At 40.4% G+C, this 17493-nt stretch overlaps 1 protein-coding gene across 1 annotated transcript in view; it reads right to left on the bottom strand.

Annotated features, from left to right (window-relative positions):
* Nucleotides 1–5763: 5763 nt before the first annotated feature.
* Nucleotides 5764–17493, bottom strand: part of LOC138966224 (aminopeptidase O-like) — a gene marked incomplete in the record, with an annotated part of 57094 nt that continues 45364 nt past the window's right edge. Inside the window, 2 exon segments of the mRNA XM_070338365.1 lie at nt 5764–7138; nt 13564–13650. Coding sequence (XP_070194466.1) covers nt 6995–7138; nt 13564–13650 — 231 coding nt within the window.

Below are 17493 nucleotides of genomic sequence, written 5' to 3'. Positions count from 1 at the left end.
TTGCTTAGCATTGTTGGAAGGAAATAAGTAAAAGGGTCCCTCGGTGAAAAAGATTCCTGGTGATGTTAGCCCAAAAGTTTAAGGCGCACACGCACGTATCTTGGCCTAGTCGTACACACGTCATGTGCAGAATCAATAGGTATTTCCCTGACAAAAAGTCGTGAGCTTTTGGATGTTGTGATTTGCCATCGCATCGACTTGAAAACCCAAATTAATTACCTGTTTTTTTGTATATGGCATATAACAACAATATTCTTATTCTAAGACATAAACATATTACATTTCCTGATGATGGTCAGACAACGCAGGGGCGTAAGCGACAATTCATCTAAGGGTAGTTGGGTTTATAGGCTATGTGGAAACAACCTCTGGCACCTTATTAATATGCACAATGAGAAGCACTTATTTAAAAAAAAGCGACTCAACTTCGAAATGTGGTACCTATCAGGAATAGGTTATTGTCGGGGAATGTTCATCCACTTTTGCTTTGAGTTAGAATTCAGGCGGTCGCGATCTTTGTGCTAAGCATTAAGTTTGAGGTGCAAAGCAACTCAATCCATGGAACTGGTCCCAGCATCGCTAGGTTTTCATTCAAACCCGTTAGGTCAAAATCATGCAACCCTAACCTCCACTCTTATCCTATTCCTCACACTCTTATCCTATTCCTCACACCCTTATCCTATTCCTCACACTCTTATCCTATTCCTCACACTCTTATCCTATTCCTCACACCCTTATCCTATTCCTCACACTCTTATCCTATTCCTCACACCCTTATCCTATTCCTCACACTCTTATCCTATTTTTCACACCCTTAGGCTATCCTATTCCTCACACCCTTATCCTATTCCTCACACTCTTATCCTATTCCTCACACTCTTATGCTATTCCTCACACCCTTATCCTATTCCTCACACCCCAATCCTCCCTCTGTGGCTTGAAGTTGCTGAATGAAAACTGTCTGTGTATATTCAATATTTCGTTTTTAAACTTTTTCTATGCAGAAGTGTTAAGAATATCATGTTTTTTTCCCTCTTTTTTGTTTGTTTCAGAGGATAATTACTTCGGACATTTCAGTGTGATACGTGAATGTTAACGTGCTCCAGTTCTCTCTTAAAAAAGCACGTGTTTTTTTCTTTTTCAAGAAACACTGGCTACTTTGAAACTTTTAAAACAGTTGTATAATCCATTTTCCCAGGAGACTTAAAAAATCTTAAATTGGTTTTTTTATATTGTTCAACGCTCTTTTATTTTCAATACTTATGTAAAAAGTAAAATACACAATTCTAAATTAGACAAAAACACAATGACAAAAAACAGGCTTTCTTTTTCTCAAAGCAAATATTGACTGACGCTGCCTATATAGTTAAGTAAACATGATTCTTTGGGAGGCTTTCAGCGTCTTGGTGTTGTTTCTCTCCATTTTAGCTCAGTCCTTTCTGATGCATTCTCTTTGCTGCAAGTCGGTTAAGTGCTGATTCTACAGTATGTATCACGTGAAAGGAGATGCGGAAATGTAAAATTGTCTGTTCCGTTCTTTCTCTTTATTTCGCTCTTTTGCTTCAGAATGTTTCTATTTCGCTTTCTTTTCTTTTCTTTTTTCGTCTTTTTCTTTATTATTTTGTAATGAGTTTTGTGTGTGTTTTACAGATCGAAGGTTACAGTTATTCTGCCTCATGTGTTTTCTCTATTTGTGGGGGGCGGAAAGATAGACTAACGAACTCCTTTTTTTCTCCGTTAGGTTCCAAATCAAAATAATCACAAATAATGTGTGTGGTGTTGTTGTTTTAGCACGTTGAAAGAGTCATTAAAAGTAGGGTTGCACTGTTTGCTTAAACTTGGATGTACTGTTTGTGTCAACAACAACAAACCGGCTGAACTCTGGTTCTGTTTTTAGGACGCCTTGCTCATTGATCAACTCCAATTGAGAGTGAAATGTAAAATGTCTGTTGGTGATGAAAGTTGTTATAATTAGACAACAGCTCGTGTGGGTGTTGTTGTTTTTTACGCAGCAGTTGCTTCAAAACAGGAAATACATTGTTCTTGAAGAGGACGGCTAACTTAGATAAAAGTGCATGGACATATACTTGATACTTTTCTAAACAGCTCCTGAATTCGTTAATGTTTGATTATTCGCCCTGCAAACTTAACAAGGTACATTTATATACTCACACTATGCTTGACATTCCCTTTCTAAATCCAGCTCATTAAGGATTCGCTTTATCATTCGTGCACCTTTAGATTGGCTGGCATTGTTGGATTTTGCTTTTAGGTTAGAGAATGAAGGTCTCATGTACAAATGCAAGTGTTTTTGTCTTAACGAGTCTAGGGTTTTTGAAATACTTGGACAAGTAACTATTCAAAGTTCTGCCTCTGCTTTTTTGGTTTATATATAAAACCCAGCTTTAGCTTATTTTATTAATGTAATTATTCATCTACTTGCATGACACTTTGTGTGTTGCTTGCATGCTGATATAATCATTCAGTTTGAATCATCTTTTCTGGACTTGTTACTATAACAATTGTACTGATTAGCATAGCTTGATTGTAAACGGCTCTTTTTTTAACAAAGCAGCTTTCATCACGTTCATGTGCACTCTCTCTCTCTGTCTCTCTCTGTCTCTCTCTCTCTCTTAAAATTTGTGTATATGGTTTTCAGGTTTAAATGACGGCCAATATCTCCTTTAAGATGATCGGAGGGCTGTTCATGATGCGCATGGCTGCTTTTTCTCATTTCCCGTTATCAATAGAGGGTCTGGTTTTTTGAAAGTCGTGAAAGCGTTTTCATAGACAAGATGAAACACTAGAAGTTTGTTATAAATCTGACAATCATTTCCGATTTTTCTGTGACATTCGTTTCGAACAAACACGCGTGCAACAGTAGCACGCAAGAAAACTCGGGAGTCTTGGAACAGGGGTTTACAGTGTCAATCCAGTTGTCTTTTGTTGTCCTGCATTGCAGTAGTACGTCACCAGTTGCAAATTAGAAGCTATACAGGCTTTATAATCTCACATGGCTTGTTTTTATTTCCTATTGCTCGGTTTCATCTTTTCATATCTCAATTAATTTTCTTCTCCCTTTTCTTCTCTGTGTGCTTTTCCTTTTCCTTGTGTCTTTTTGTTTCAAAATGACAACCCCCCCCCCCTCCCGCACGATTTGTGTGTGAAATTAGCTCGTAAAACATGAATGCAGAAAAAGAAAATTATTTTAAAGAACACTGCGATGTACGTTTTCGGTATTATTCAGAACATTATTTAGTGCGAACGGCATCTTTAACCTTCTCTGTGCATTTCTAGTCATCGAGTAATTGACGTTTTCAAATTAATGTTGCACTCCAATAGATCGAATGTATACATTTCAAACTGTTATTAGATACTGTTAATTGTTTTATTTCAAGTTAGGTTTGCATTGGAACGTTTTCAACTTAAAATGTTCCTTACAAGATCTTTTACATTGTGTACTGGAACAAGTAATATTATGATTCATCTGTACATCAATGAGTTAAGTAATCTTATGATTCATCTGTATATCAATAAGGGAGAAAATGTTGTATACGCAAGGAATTCAAACAAAACGTGTTTGTGTTAATCTCTGTACTTTTTAAGTCCCATATTTTCGTGCACCCAGGTGCCAAACATTGTAAAACTATGATTTAGTTTTTCTTCTGTACTACTTTGTTTCTCACTGCGTAAAAAGGGTTCAGAAGATGGCATGAGACCTGTGTTTTTATGCACCTAAATGTTTTTTTGTTTTTTTTATAAACCTTAAGGTATAAACACAATGTAGTCGTTTTTTTATTTTTTATTTATTTTTTATTTTTCGGCTAACTCAATTTTGCTTTGTTTCTTTCTGTGAAAAATACTGTTTAGAAGATGTAGCGAGGCTTATGAATCCACGAACGCTGTTTGTTCCATCTGGTGGACTGATGCCAGAGCAAGGCACCACGCGCTGACTGGGGATTAAAACATGATCCAAAAGGGCTGTTCTTCTTATTTTGTGTTTTATTGAAATGGGATGATTGACGTGAGCACACACACACACACACACACACACACACACAAAGTTACACAGATAGCTTGTCATTCCTGTGGCACTGTTTATTGTTACACAAGTCTCTCAAATACACAGAGAGAGACTGACACATTCTCTCCCTCTCTTTGTTCGCGTGTCTGTACTAAACTTGGCCAAATCAACAGGTTCCACGCATGACAAATTATCGATCACCATCAGTGGTACTGAGTACACTACCCGTGGAGACCTACAGTCCTGGGCCTGTGCTTACTCGCCTGTCTCGGAGCGCTGTGCTAGGTGTGTTGCGCTTTTGTGACCCGCAGCGAAGGAAGCACAGGCCAAGGACAGTTTATCTCCACAGCTACTGTACGCATTAGCAAGGACGGTGATCAATACAGTTTCTTACGCATTCCTATCTCCAGCAAATGTAAACCAGCACTCGGATCTGCCTCAAACTTTGGCACCTATTGCCTCAACAATTGTTTGCTTAGCATGCAAAGTCACAATTTTCTAACCTAAAACCCTGAATTAATATGAATATTTGTTTAATTCTTTCGGAAAAGTTACGTAATACGACACGCTTATTATACACATTTGCAAAAAGCAACACAGATTTAGGTCAGCCTATTGGTCATAACTTCTGAAATTTCTAAAGCAAATAATTGAGAACTTGAGCAGATATGGCTCTTTGGGTGGAGGACCCCCTCAAAATGTCAACAAAACGTGCCTTTTTGGCCCCTGAAACGGTTGACACCAACCGCCTTTGACAAAAGGCTACATAAAGACTAAAGAAGTCAGGTGCATAAAACAAAATGCTCTGAACAGGAAATTTAATGGCCTTTCCAATGGTCAGAAGTGTTTGGTTTGTGCATATTCTGATTTTTTGCAAATTTTAAAATACGGGGCTATGTTTTTGTCCGGTCGATTTTAGGGGTGACCTTGTTTGACAGGCTGTCACGGGATGCCTATACAAAGTACCATCAATCAGACAAATGATATGTACAGCTGACATAATTACCTTTTCGAACATATAAAGGTCAACTAAAATGAATTGCGTTTTAATGCTTTTCTTAGAGTGCAAAAATTGTTGCAATAATATTTTGGCCAAGTTTATATACGGAAACACCACACACACACACACACACACACACACTGCGCGAAGAAAAGGAGTAGGAGTATGACATCTTAATGGAATTCCCGGAGGTCTTGTGCACGAACAAGTTAAAAGACTATAGCTCTGTGTACACACACACACACACACATTGACACACACTCGCAGACATACACACACACACAAACACTCAGACATACACACACACACAAACACGCGCGCACGCACGCACTTACACGCAGACACATACTTTCAAGAGTAAATGACGAATGTGTTTTGCTTGTGGTCAGGTGAGTTTGTAAAAAAATAAACGTCCTCAACGATCATTGCAAGCCTTCAGCAGCAAATAATGATCTCGGATATAATGTACCGCTGTAAATCAACCTGTATGATACTAATCATGTCCGGCCAACGCCAATGTCCAAGCCATACTGGTCCGTCAGCTGTCTCCATAAACAACGAGGACATCAATTCGGAGGCAGATGACCGTCATGTCGCCCGCCCATTTACTAGGGAGGGGGAGGCTGAGGGTTCCATTCCAGTCTGTGGACAGCTTTCACATCTCGGAAATCCAGGTAAGAACAACGGATGGGGAATTCCACAGATGACAGGTTTGTATCATTTCATTCGGATTTAAGGAGGGGGGGGGGGTCATAGAGAGAGACAGAGAAAGAGAGAGAGAGAGAGAGAGAGAGAGAGAGAGAGAGAGAGAGAGAGAGAGACGAAGAGAGACTGTGACTACATTACTACTCATGCCTTTCGTGTCTCAAAAAAGATCAAAAAGTACATGTCTTTCAGTAGAAAACACATCTTTAATAGTAAGCTTTCATCTGCTGTTTCGCACGAAGTATTTCTAGTATGTTGGTAAATATTCTGAAAGTTTCAAGGTAATCCAACAAGTCATTGCTAAAGTGCAGCGTTTTTTGTCATAATATCCCTTCACAATCGAACTCTGCAGCAGTAGGAACAGCATAGCGGCACACGAAATACGCAAGGTAGCTAAACAAAACAATCTGTTCAGGGTAGATAATTGATTTGATTTTCTTCTCGTATGTAAAAGTTGCAACGTTTTGCCTATTGTTATTGTTCGTAGATTTTTCATTTTGCCCTTCCCTTTTTGTCTCGTCGATTTTTTGAAGGTACCCTTATTTTAACGGCGGTCACATGATACCTGTAAAAGAGATCTTTAATCCAAAAGGTGATCCTGATAGTTAAGTAAACCGCCTTAACTGGCAAATACAGTTTTAATGAAATGACACTGGAATTAATGCTTTAATTTGGGTTCGCAATCTGTTGCAATAATGTTTTGGCAAAGTTTATTTCAACAATAATAAACTTAAACAAGACACACATTTTTTTTTAAATCCCAGGGAATATAGCAACAAAAAAAGTGTTTTTTTGTCCTCTACGTACACACCGTCTCCACAACAAACAGCAGACGATTAGCAATGTCGCAGCAAAGGAAAATTCAGCATCCTACTAAGTTTAACTGATCCATAAAAAATCTTTTTCGTTCAGATTTTAATTTACCAAAATATTGCCTTGACCTTGTCCAAACATGCTGATTTAAGCCAGCAAGAAAGAAGCCAGAGAGACAGACAGAAACACACAACAAAGACAAAGAAAGCACATAAGTGGACTCAGCCAAACGTTAACCATCCAACTTGTTGCTGTCATGCCATTCGTTTCTTGGCCCAACAAATCACAATTACGGGCCTTTGCACCGCTGTCATTTGAACAAAAATTCGTTAAAAATACATTTTACAAGGAAATCAAAGAATGATTTTTCCTTCGAAGTCCTCCTCCGCAATATTGATTTGTGAAACCACCTGGAATAACACCATTGGACATTGACACGATTTTCTCTGTCATTAGGCGTACAACATGGCGGAAACAGTCTCGCGAACGCTTTCCGGCATGTCGTACCGAAGCTGCCGGAAACAGGTCCGTGCGAGTTGGATCACATCCGGGCATTCGGAGATCATGGCTTCCCCGTATAGGTAGACTCCCATGGCCTGAAAAGGAGATGGAAAACACGTTTACTATCGTGAAATCTTTGTCAAGTCTTAACTTTTGTTTTCAGTTCTTTTAACTTGAAATTGTTTCTCCCCCTTCCCCCTTTAACCCCCACTTCTCTCTCTCCCTTTCTCCCCCCCCCCCCCCCTCTCTCTCCCTTTCTCCCCCTCTCTCTCTCCCTTTCTCCCCCTCTCTCTCTCTCCCTTTCTCCCCCTCTCTCTCTCTCCCTTTCTCCCCCCCCTCTCTCTCTCTCTCCCTTTCTCCCCCCTCTCTCTCTCTCTCCCTTTCTCCCCCTCTCTCTCTCTCCCTTTCTCCCCCTCTCTCTCTCTCCCTTTCTCCCGCTCTCTCTCTCTCCCTTTCTCCCCTCTCTCTCTTTCCCTTTCTCCCCGTCTCTCTCTCTCCCTTTCTCCCCCTCTCTCGCCAAAGATATGCTGTGCATTGTATATTCTGAACATATTTCTGTTGTACTATTGCTACATGTTCGATTGCTACCAGCTTGTACTTATAATTACTTGCATAGTATGCATTTGATTTTATGAATAACCACATAATTATGTATGCTCTCAGTCATGCCTCATCTTCATCTTCATCATCATCATCATCATCATCATCTTTATCATCACGTGCTGAAGTTTTCTGACCTCCTTTTGTTGGTAAACTTTTTAATTTTTTAATTTTTAATTTTTCAATTTTATCATTGTGTGTCTGTGCGTCCCAAGGACAGATTGTAAGAAAAGGCGTAGCCTTAAATCTTAATCTTGTTAAATAAAGTTCAATTCAATTCTCTCTCTCTCTCTCTCTCTCTCTCTCTCTCTCTCTCTCTCTCTCTCTCTCTCTCTCTCTCTCTCTCTCTCTCTAACTATTTCATCTTATTCCTTGTCGGTTCCTGATTCCAAAAACATATAGATATGATATGTTTGGATTAAAAACACGCTCAGAAAGTTAAAACGAAGAGAGGTACAGTAAAGCGTGCTATGAAGCACAGCGCAACCGCTACCGCGCCAAACAGGCTCGTCACTTTCACTGCCTTTTGCACTAGCGGCGGACTACGTTCAGTTTCATTCTGTGAGTTCCACAGCTTGACTAAATGTAGTAATTTCGCCTTACGCGACTTGTTATGTCTTAGTTTAGCAGGGACAGATTGTAAGACTAGGCGTGAGCCTAAAATCTCCATCCTTGAGTAATATCGTCCGTCCGTCCGTCCGTCCGTCCGTCCGTCCGTCCGTCCGTCCGTCCGTCCGTCCGTCCGTCCGTCCCTCCCTCCCTCCCTCCCTCTCTCTCTCTCTCTCTCTCTCTCTCTCTCTCAATTCAATTCAATTCAATTCTCTCTCTCTCTCTCTCTCTGGTAAGAGTAGACCTATATTCGTGCTTCTGGTTGTCACTGGTGACTACCCGTGGTTACCAACTGTCCATTTTCGTCTGTAGTATCATTTCTACCATGAAGACAGGATCTTCCATTGCCGCTTTCTCCTCTCGCCTTGTACTTTCTTAACTACCCCCTCCCGGGTACTCGCATGCCAGACGTTTCTTTATCTGGCCAAGGACTATCATTCACTGCCATACTTCTTTTTCATTTCGTTTTCTGTCGTTTAAATAATCGTTTGAAGACTATTCACAGAAAAGTTGATTATGCCCCTAAGTTCTCTAATGTTTCTTATTTTATTTTATTTTCCCACGTTTGTATTTCTTCTTTTTTCCTTCTTTTTTTTGCATTGAAGACATTTCATAATCTGGCAAAGTACTACTGTCAAACATCGCTCTTCTTTCATTTAATTTGGCAACTTTGTCATTTCTTCCTTCTCCTTTTCTTTTGCTGTTGTTGTTTCCTTTACGCTTTCGTTTAATGATTTTCTTTTTTTTCAAGCATGTCATTGCACGCGCAGACTTTGTATCTGACTAGCTAATGCTGCTAAGTTCCATAAGCACCCCACTTCTCCTTAACTTCTTAATTTTTGTTCCTATTTTCATTATATTTTTTCTTCGTTGTTTCGCTGCTGTTGTTTTTCATTTTCTTTGTTTCTCATGAACTTACGTTTCCGCTTGCAATCTATTCAGACTAGGTAATAACAGTACGTATTGCAATCTATTCAGACTAGGTAATAACAGTACGTATTGCAATCTATTCAGACTAGGTAATAACAGTACGTATTGCAATCTATTCAGACTAGGTAATAACAGTACGTATTGCAATCTATTCAGACTAGGTAATAACAGTACGTATTGCAATCTATTCAGACTAGGTAATAACAGTACGTATTGCAATCTATTCAGACTAGGTAATAACAGTACGTATTGCAATCTATTCAGACTAGGTAATAACAGTACGTATTGTAATACACTACCCTTTCTTCTAATTTCGCCCGTTTTACATTTTTCTCTTTTTCTTTTTTTTCTTTCTTTCTTTTTTTAATTGACGGTTTTCTTCTCTGGTGCATTTCAGTAACTGTTTGCAAGCTTTTCACAAAACTAGCTTATACTGGTAAAAACTTAAATGCACCGCACTTTCTCTGCGCCTGCTTTTATTATTTTTTTTTTTTTTTTTTTTTCTCCTCTCATTTATTTATTTATTTATATGGGAGATTTATATAGCGCTTGACGTTCTCTAAGCGCTTTACATATTAATTTCTGCCGTGTGAGATGGAATTTTTTACACAATATATCACGCATTCACATCGGCCAGTAAACCTCAAGCCATTACGGCGAATATTTACTTTTCACGGCCTATTATTCTAAGTCACACGGGTATTTGGTGGACATTTTTTTTATCTATGCCTATACATTTTTGCCAGGAAAGACCCTTTTCAGTTTGTCAATAGTGGGATCTTTAACGTGCACACCCCAATGTAGTCTACACATGAATCTGAGTAATCGCTTGAAGACTTTTTTACAGACTAGCCAATGCGACAAGGAGTTAAATAAACAAGACTTTTTTTTTACAACACTTTTAACCTTTTCCTCCACCTCCAACCCCATCTCCCCCTCCCCCCCCCCCCCCCCCCCACACACACACACCCTACGACCCTGCATCTCGTCTGCTCTCCACTGTTCTCAAAAAGACTACCCCCCCCCCCCCCCCCCACCCCCCCTCCCGTCAGTTTGACAAGTGGGAGCTTCGACATAACACCTGCGTCTGGTTGGAAAATAACGCTTCTTAATATTTCATCCTTCGCCTTTTTTCAACACTTGGCTTTTCAACAATGTTATTACTCCCACCAAAGTAACAAAGGAGTCTTAATTTCAGAACTAATCTGTTTTCGACTCACGAATAGGACACCCGTCTATGAAGTTCTGGTAAAAATTTCTTGTAAAAAGAGATAGATATATATCAATGTTTTTTTTTTCTTCCCAGTCTGGTTTTGGGTTGTTCCACTATGTAAAAGGCAAAAATTACAAACAGTCATGAATCTTATTAACGGTCAACTGTTCTCACCGACACGGACATTTAATTTTCTACACGGTGAGCGAAGGTGTTCGATTTTCTTCAAGAAAAAAATGTTACGGAGAAAAAGTGTCTGTCCGTCTGTCTTCCTGTCCGTTTCTCTGTGTGTCACTCTATGCATCTGTCTGTCTGTCTGTCTGTCTCCCTCTCAGTAAAAGAAACATTCTCTATCCGTCTGTCGGTCAACCCTTCTGTATCCATGTCTCTGTCTTTGTTTGTCAGTCTTTCTGTCTGTTTGTTCGCCAGTCTGTGTGAATGTCTGCATGCAGTACCTGTCTGTCTCCTCGTAGGCACTGAGTAGCCACTTTTGTCTGGAGTGACCATGGCCAAATACCTGCTAATTTCGCCACATTGGATTTTTTCATTTTCATTTTCATTTTCATTATTTTATTATCCCATCGCTGGGAAATTCGGGTCGCTTCCTCCCAGTGGAAAGCTAGCAGCAACAGAGTCGGGCTACACAGGTGTATGCGTGTTTAGGTGTAATCAGCCACCTGCACTTATGGCAGAATGACCGAGATCTTTTACGTGCCACATTGGTGACACAGGGGTGGAACATGGATACCGTGGCCGTCTCTGAGTCTGCACATACAGTTGACCCGTGTCCGTCCCGGCCTGGATTTGAACCTGCGACCCTAGGATCACAAGTCCAGTGCTCTACCAACTGAGCTACCGGGCCCCCAGTTGTTTCCAGGGATTATAAAACCACAGTTGTTTCCAGGGATTATAAAACCCAGAAAACGGTTCCAATTAGATGGATCCGTGAAGACATACTTAAAAGTATAGTCCAACCTGTCCTGGCGATCACCTCCCAAAAACCGGGCGCCTCCAATTACGACCACAGGAAAAGGCTTCCAAACAATTTTGGTTCCATATTACTCACCTTTAAATAGCGACCACCTGTCTATAACGACCACTTTTGATCAGTACCTTGGGTGGTCGTTATTCACAGGGACGACTGTTAAAGCAGGTGAGGTGCAGAGGTGACAACCTTAAAAAACTGACCTGCTCTTGCTGCCTTCGTTTTTAAATTTAGTCAAGTTATGACTAAATGTTTTAACATAGACGGGGAATCGAGACGAGGGTCGTGGTGTGTGTGTGTGTGTGTGTGTGTGTGTGTGTGCGTGTGTGTGTGTGTGTGGTGTGTGTGTGTGTGTGTGTGTGTGTGTGTGTGCGTGAATAGCAATTCAGACAAAAATATTGGACCGATATTCATGATATCCGGCTTTTTGTGAAAGTTGAGGCGGAACTGTCACGCCCTCATTTTTTGATCAAATCGATTGATTTTTTTGTCAAGCAATCTTTGACGAAGGCCGGACTTTGGTATTGCATTTCAGCTTGGAAGCTTCAAAACTGATTGATGAGTTTGGTAATTAAATGTCTGAAAATTGTAATTAAAATCTTTTTTTTTTATAAAACGATCCAAAATAATGTCATCTTATTCTTCATTATTTTCTGACTCCAAAAACAAAAAAATCGATTTATTCTTATTCCTTGTTGGTTCCTGATTCCAAAAACATATCGATATGTTATGTTTAGATTAACAACAAGCTCAGAAAGTTAAAAAGAATAGAGATACAGAAAAGCGTGCTATCCTGCTCAGCGCAACCACTACCGCGCTATACTGGCTTGTCGATTTCACTGCCTTTTTCACGAGCGGGGGACTGACGATGCTATACCGGTCTTGGTGAAAAATTGTAGTGCGTTCAGTTTCATTTTGTGAGTTCGACAGCTTGACTAAATGTAGAAATTTCGCCTCACGCGACGTGTTTTTGTTGTGCTAGGAATGATTGAATAGTGATCTCCTGGGATTAGTTACTGAGGTACTAGAAATGCGAGTAACGGTTGTAAAAATATGCAGTTTGAAGGCACAGTCCTTTCATACCCAAGACCCCCAAAACAATCTTCGTGTCATCTACCCAGGTACCAAAATGATACCAAAATAGCAGCACCAGCGTCTTACTTCTAAAGTATACAGAATTCAGCAATATAAACCATTTAATCCATTACGGTTTTTCCATCCTCTGACAAAAATAGAGCGGCGTATGTTGATGGCAATCCCCAGTTTGTATTCCCTACATCCAGAGACCACATCTGTTCATTATTTTCGCATACTGATGTTTAATTTGGACAGGTAATTTCGCGTACGTTCTCGAATCGACGTAAAACCCCTCAATAAGACAGTTAGCGATCTAACACGTGGAGGGTATTGGGAGAGTGAGCGCGCTCGGCATGATATAGGGTTTGCAGTCTAATTGGTGAATGAAGCATCTGAAGTCAGTGGTGGGCATTAGCGACACCAAATGTTTTGAGCGGAAATCATTTGTTTGGCGGACATCGTTTCGACACCCGTCTGAGAATGCATTGTTAGGGGTAATGGGCGTTGCATCCATCACTTTGAGACAGGTCGTTATGTGTCGGGAGTAATTGCGCATTAACGCAAGGCAAGGGGAGAAGGGAGGCGGTGTGATCTCTGGCTTCTGTTTTCTCTTTCTGGTTTGCTCTGTGTAAACCTCCCTCCCTCACACCTCTCTCCACTCTCAGCTCTCACTCTCTCTAACCCTCTCTCAGATTATCGTTAACTCGGCATCTGTCTGTCCGTCTCTCTTTCTGTCTGCCTGTCAGTCTCTGTCTGTAGCTGAATCTATCTCTGAATATATATATTTATGTCTGTCTCCCTCTGTCTCTGTTTCTCTCTCTCTATGTCTCGCTTTCTGTCTGTCTCTGTCTGTCTGTCTGTCTGTCTGTCTGTCTGTTTCTCTCTCTCTATGTCTCGCTTTCTGTCTGTCTCTGTCTGTCTGTCTGTCTGTCTGTCTGTCTGTCTGTCTGTCTCTGTCTGTCTCTGTCTGTCTGTCTGTCTGTCTCTGTCTGTCTGTCTGTCTGTCTGTCTGTCTGTCTGTCTCTGTCTGTCTGTCTGTCTGTCTGTCTGTCTGTCCTGTCGTCCTGTCCTGTCTGACTCTCTCTGTCTCTGTCTCCCTCTCTCACCTGATGATTAATCAGAAAGCGTTCCACATCAGGGTAGCACTTCTTGTGTCTGTGCTTCACCACAAGTTCACACCATCGGTGGCACACCTACACAAACCGTGAACAAACATACAAACAAACAAACGAACAAACAATCAAACCATCAAACATAAAAACAAGAATACTTTGGGGTTACGTGAAGTACATCTTACTCACAAGTAATTTTGGAAAGCAAGAGTCGCGTCAACAAGGGATGTGCGGTATTTTACCGGTAAACATCTGAAAATACTGGATATAAAATTTGAAAATACCGAACATAAAAACGGAAAATACCGGCAACCGGTCATACATACCGCATACCGGATATTTTGTGCTATTTTTACGTATTTTTCTGCGTAATTTCAATGCAATAAGTTGATTTGACTGGTCAACAGGGCGACCTGACTTTGTCAGAGCCAAGAATCTTGTAACTGGTTTGAAAAATTAGCCAGAGCGATCAGCGGAAAAGCTTGCAGTTGACATGTTACAAAACACAACGCGTGTAACAAAGATACAACCGTTAGCTCTCTGGGGGCGTATTCGTGTCCGTGTGCGTGCGTGCGTGCGCGCGCGGGTGTATATATATATTTATCCTACATACGTGAGAGAGACACCCGTGAGATAATAATCGTTCAAATCACACGTGTGTATATCATGTAAATGAGGTCATGTCAAGCAAGTCTGGCAGGGACCTGTTTTTCCACTGCTTATGATGCCAAAGTCACCGAGACAAACGTCATTATAGAAACAAAACTTGCGCTCGCTAATTACCCTCGATGAATCTTTAGAACTAACACGTCACGCCACACTTTCAGAGTGACGTTTCTTTGCTTTGACGTAATAGATTGCACGAGGCTTTAGAAGAGATGGAAGTTCCAAAACAAGCGTCTTCAATTTAGCTGCCTCGTGTGCAAGACATTTTCAGTAAAATACACGTAAGTACAGTATGTAGGATAAACAGAATACTACATGGCTTGCTGTATCGTACCAGATTTACACTCGTTGCTTTTTCAAATAGTGAACAGCTCGCTTTCGCTCGCAGTTCAATATTTTTTTTTTTAAAACTCGTGTAAATCTGGTACGACACAGCAAGCCATGTAGTATTCTCTATATATTACGCATAAGTGAAGAGACATTAGAATGATACTTTTGCCTGTTCACGGCGCGAAAAAGTATCCATTTTGTTCGAACTTTGAAATTACGTCACCAGCGACGAATACGTCACTACAAGATACGTATACCTTTGACGTAATAACTTTGGAATTCGCACGCGTAGCCTACATTTGTTTTGATTACAATCAAAACGAAAGTAGATCTAAGCTTGAATGTAAATTTTATCTTTGAAATATTTGCTTTGTGATTCGTAACTGAAATAACCATGGTATTGTGTTGCTTAGTAATTGATGCATGAATTGGCAACTCGCAGAATTACACGCCCCTGAGGAAGGCCTGGCAACAGGTCGAAAATTTGGGCTGCCACTTGACATTCTTTGTTTGGCTTTTCTTTTCCTTGATTTTGTTATATATATATATATATCTATAAAGAATGTCAAGTGGCAGCCCAAATTTATATATGTATAGGTTACAACACGAGTGGTTTTTTGTATGGCTTGTATTTCAGTCAAGACCCAGCGGATGAATATCATCGGGAGACACGAGCCTCTGGCGAGTGGCTCTCGATTGATATTCCCGCTGGGTCTTGACTGAAATACAAGCCATATAAAAAACCACGAGTGTTGTAATCTGTATATCCCATTCTACCATCAAACACAAAGTGTAGACTACTAGCAGCACTGTTGCGATCTGTGCAGGGTAAAACTGTTGCCAGCGAGACTTAGCCCTTTTGCAACCTTAAACTAAGTGACCGTCGCTGAAAAAATAAAACGAATGAGTGCATCGATAAGTACGCGGTAACACTACTTTCAGACCATTTAAAAGCTTTAAGTAAAGGTTCATAAGTTGCAAGAAAGTAATGAAGTCGAATAGAAATTAATTTATTAATTAATTGAAGCGCACAATTCTTTTGTTTTGCGTTTCAGGTCGGCAGAACGGGCGAAACGGGTTTGGGACCCATTTGGCTTACTCGATTCAGAATTGATTCCACGTTGTTTTTCTCGAACGTGTGTAATTAGGCTTATTGACAGAGAAGCAAATCTTAGGGAACAAATATGTAGGTTTAGATTTAACCATTTGCTCCCTATTTGAAATGTATCTACGTGATAAACTGTTTTGCGAGTGTGTTTGCATGGATGAACTTAAACTGGTATGGGTGAGAGGAAAACGCGACCGACACGTCTGTCACCGCCGATTGATTGCATTTTGAAGGAATATGACTGGATTACGGAAAAATATGTGGACTTACTGCAGAGCCAGGCAAAAGAGTAGACTTGCTCGCAAAACACGTGAAACAGCCGATGTTTGATAGCTGAAGGCGCACACCAAAACACACTACCGACAGATTCTCAAAAGTCGTCTGCTAACGATGCAAGGGGAGGGTACTCGTGTTTTTGTTTTGGTTCGCTAGCATCTGGTTATCTTGTAAGTTGAATGTTCGTTTTTTTCGACCTGCATTGCTTTCATAATGAAAGAAACTTTTGCTTATTGCATCTCATACATCAGATCAGTTCTGAGATTCATTTTTGCGTGCAACTGATATGGTTTTCTGAGCCGTGCAATACGATTTTAGAACTTCATACAAATGTGTCACATTGTTCGGCGCGAGGTCAAAGGTCGGGAGGAAAGTAGTCCTTTGCCCAAATCGGAATCTGCACTATCATATATTTTTTGGAGTCCATGATGTATTTATTGAGCTATAAAAATACAACATATATACCCATACTGAAGTAACAGAGACAAAGAAGGGAGGTCATGGGATATGTATAGGTTACAACACGAGTGGTTTTTTATATGGCTTGTATTTCAGTCAAGACCCAGCGGATGAATATCATCGGGAGACACGAGCCTTTGGCGAGTGGCTCTCGATTGATATTCCCGCTGGGTCTTGACTGAAATACAAGCCATATAAAAAACCACGAGTGTTGTAATCTGTATATCCCATTCTACCATCAAACACAAAGTGTAGACTACTAGCGGCACTGTTGCGACCTGTGGAGTGTGAAACAGTGTTTTCAGCGAGACATGGCCTTTTTGCAACCTTAAACTAAGTGACCGTCGCTGAAAAAATAAAACGAATGAGTGCATCTATAAGTACGCGGTAACACTACTTTCAGACCGTTTAAAAGCTTTAAGTAAAGGTTCATAAGTTGCAAGAAAGTAATGAAGTCGTATAGAAATCCATTTAGTTGAAGCGCACAATTCTTTTGCGTTTCAGGTCGGCGGAACGGGGAAACCGGTTTGGCCCCCATTTGGCTTACTCGACTCGATTCAGAATCGATTCCACGTTGTTTTTTTCGAACGCATTATTATACAATTAGTCTTATTGACAGAGAAGCAAATTTTAGGGAACACATATGTAGATTTAACCATTTGCTCCCTATTTGAAATGTATCTACATGATAAACTGTTTTGCGAGTGTGTTTGCATGAACCTAAACTGGTATGGGTGCGAGGAAAACAGGACCCAAGTCTGTCACCGCCGCTTGATTGCATTTTGAAAGAATATGACTGGATTACGGAAAAATACACACATGTTAAGTTCTTAGATACCTTCATCGCCAATGTGGACTTACTGCAGAGCCAGGCAAAAGAGTAGACTTGCTCGCAAAACACGTGAAACAGCTGATGATAGCGAAGCCCAACCGTGCCAGGTAAGGACGGTCTGACAGATTCTCAAAAGTCGTCTGCTAACGAAGCAAGGGGAGGGTACTCGTGTTTTTGTTTTGGTTCGCTAGCATCTGGTTATCTTGTAAGTTGAATGTTCGTTTTTTCCCACCTGCATTGCTTTCATAATGAA

The sequence above is a fragment of the Littorina saxatilis genome, linkage group LG5 (genome assembly GCF_037325665.1).
Source record: "Littorina saxatilis isolate snail1 linkage group LG5, US_GU_Lsax_2.0, whole genome shotgun sequence".
NCBI classification, from domain to species: domain Eukaryota; kingdom Metazoa; phylum Mollusca; class Gastropoda; order Littorinimorpha; family Littorinidae; genus Littorina; species Littorina saxatilis.
This window is presented reverse-complemented; position numbering and strand designations above follow the sequence as displayed.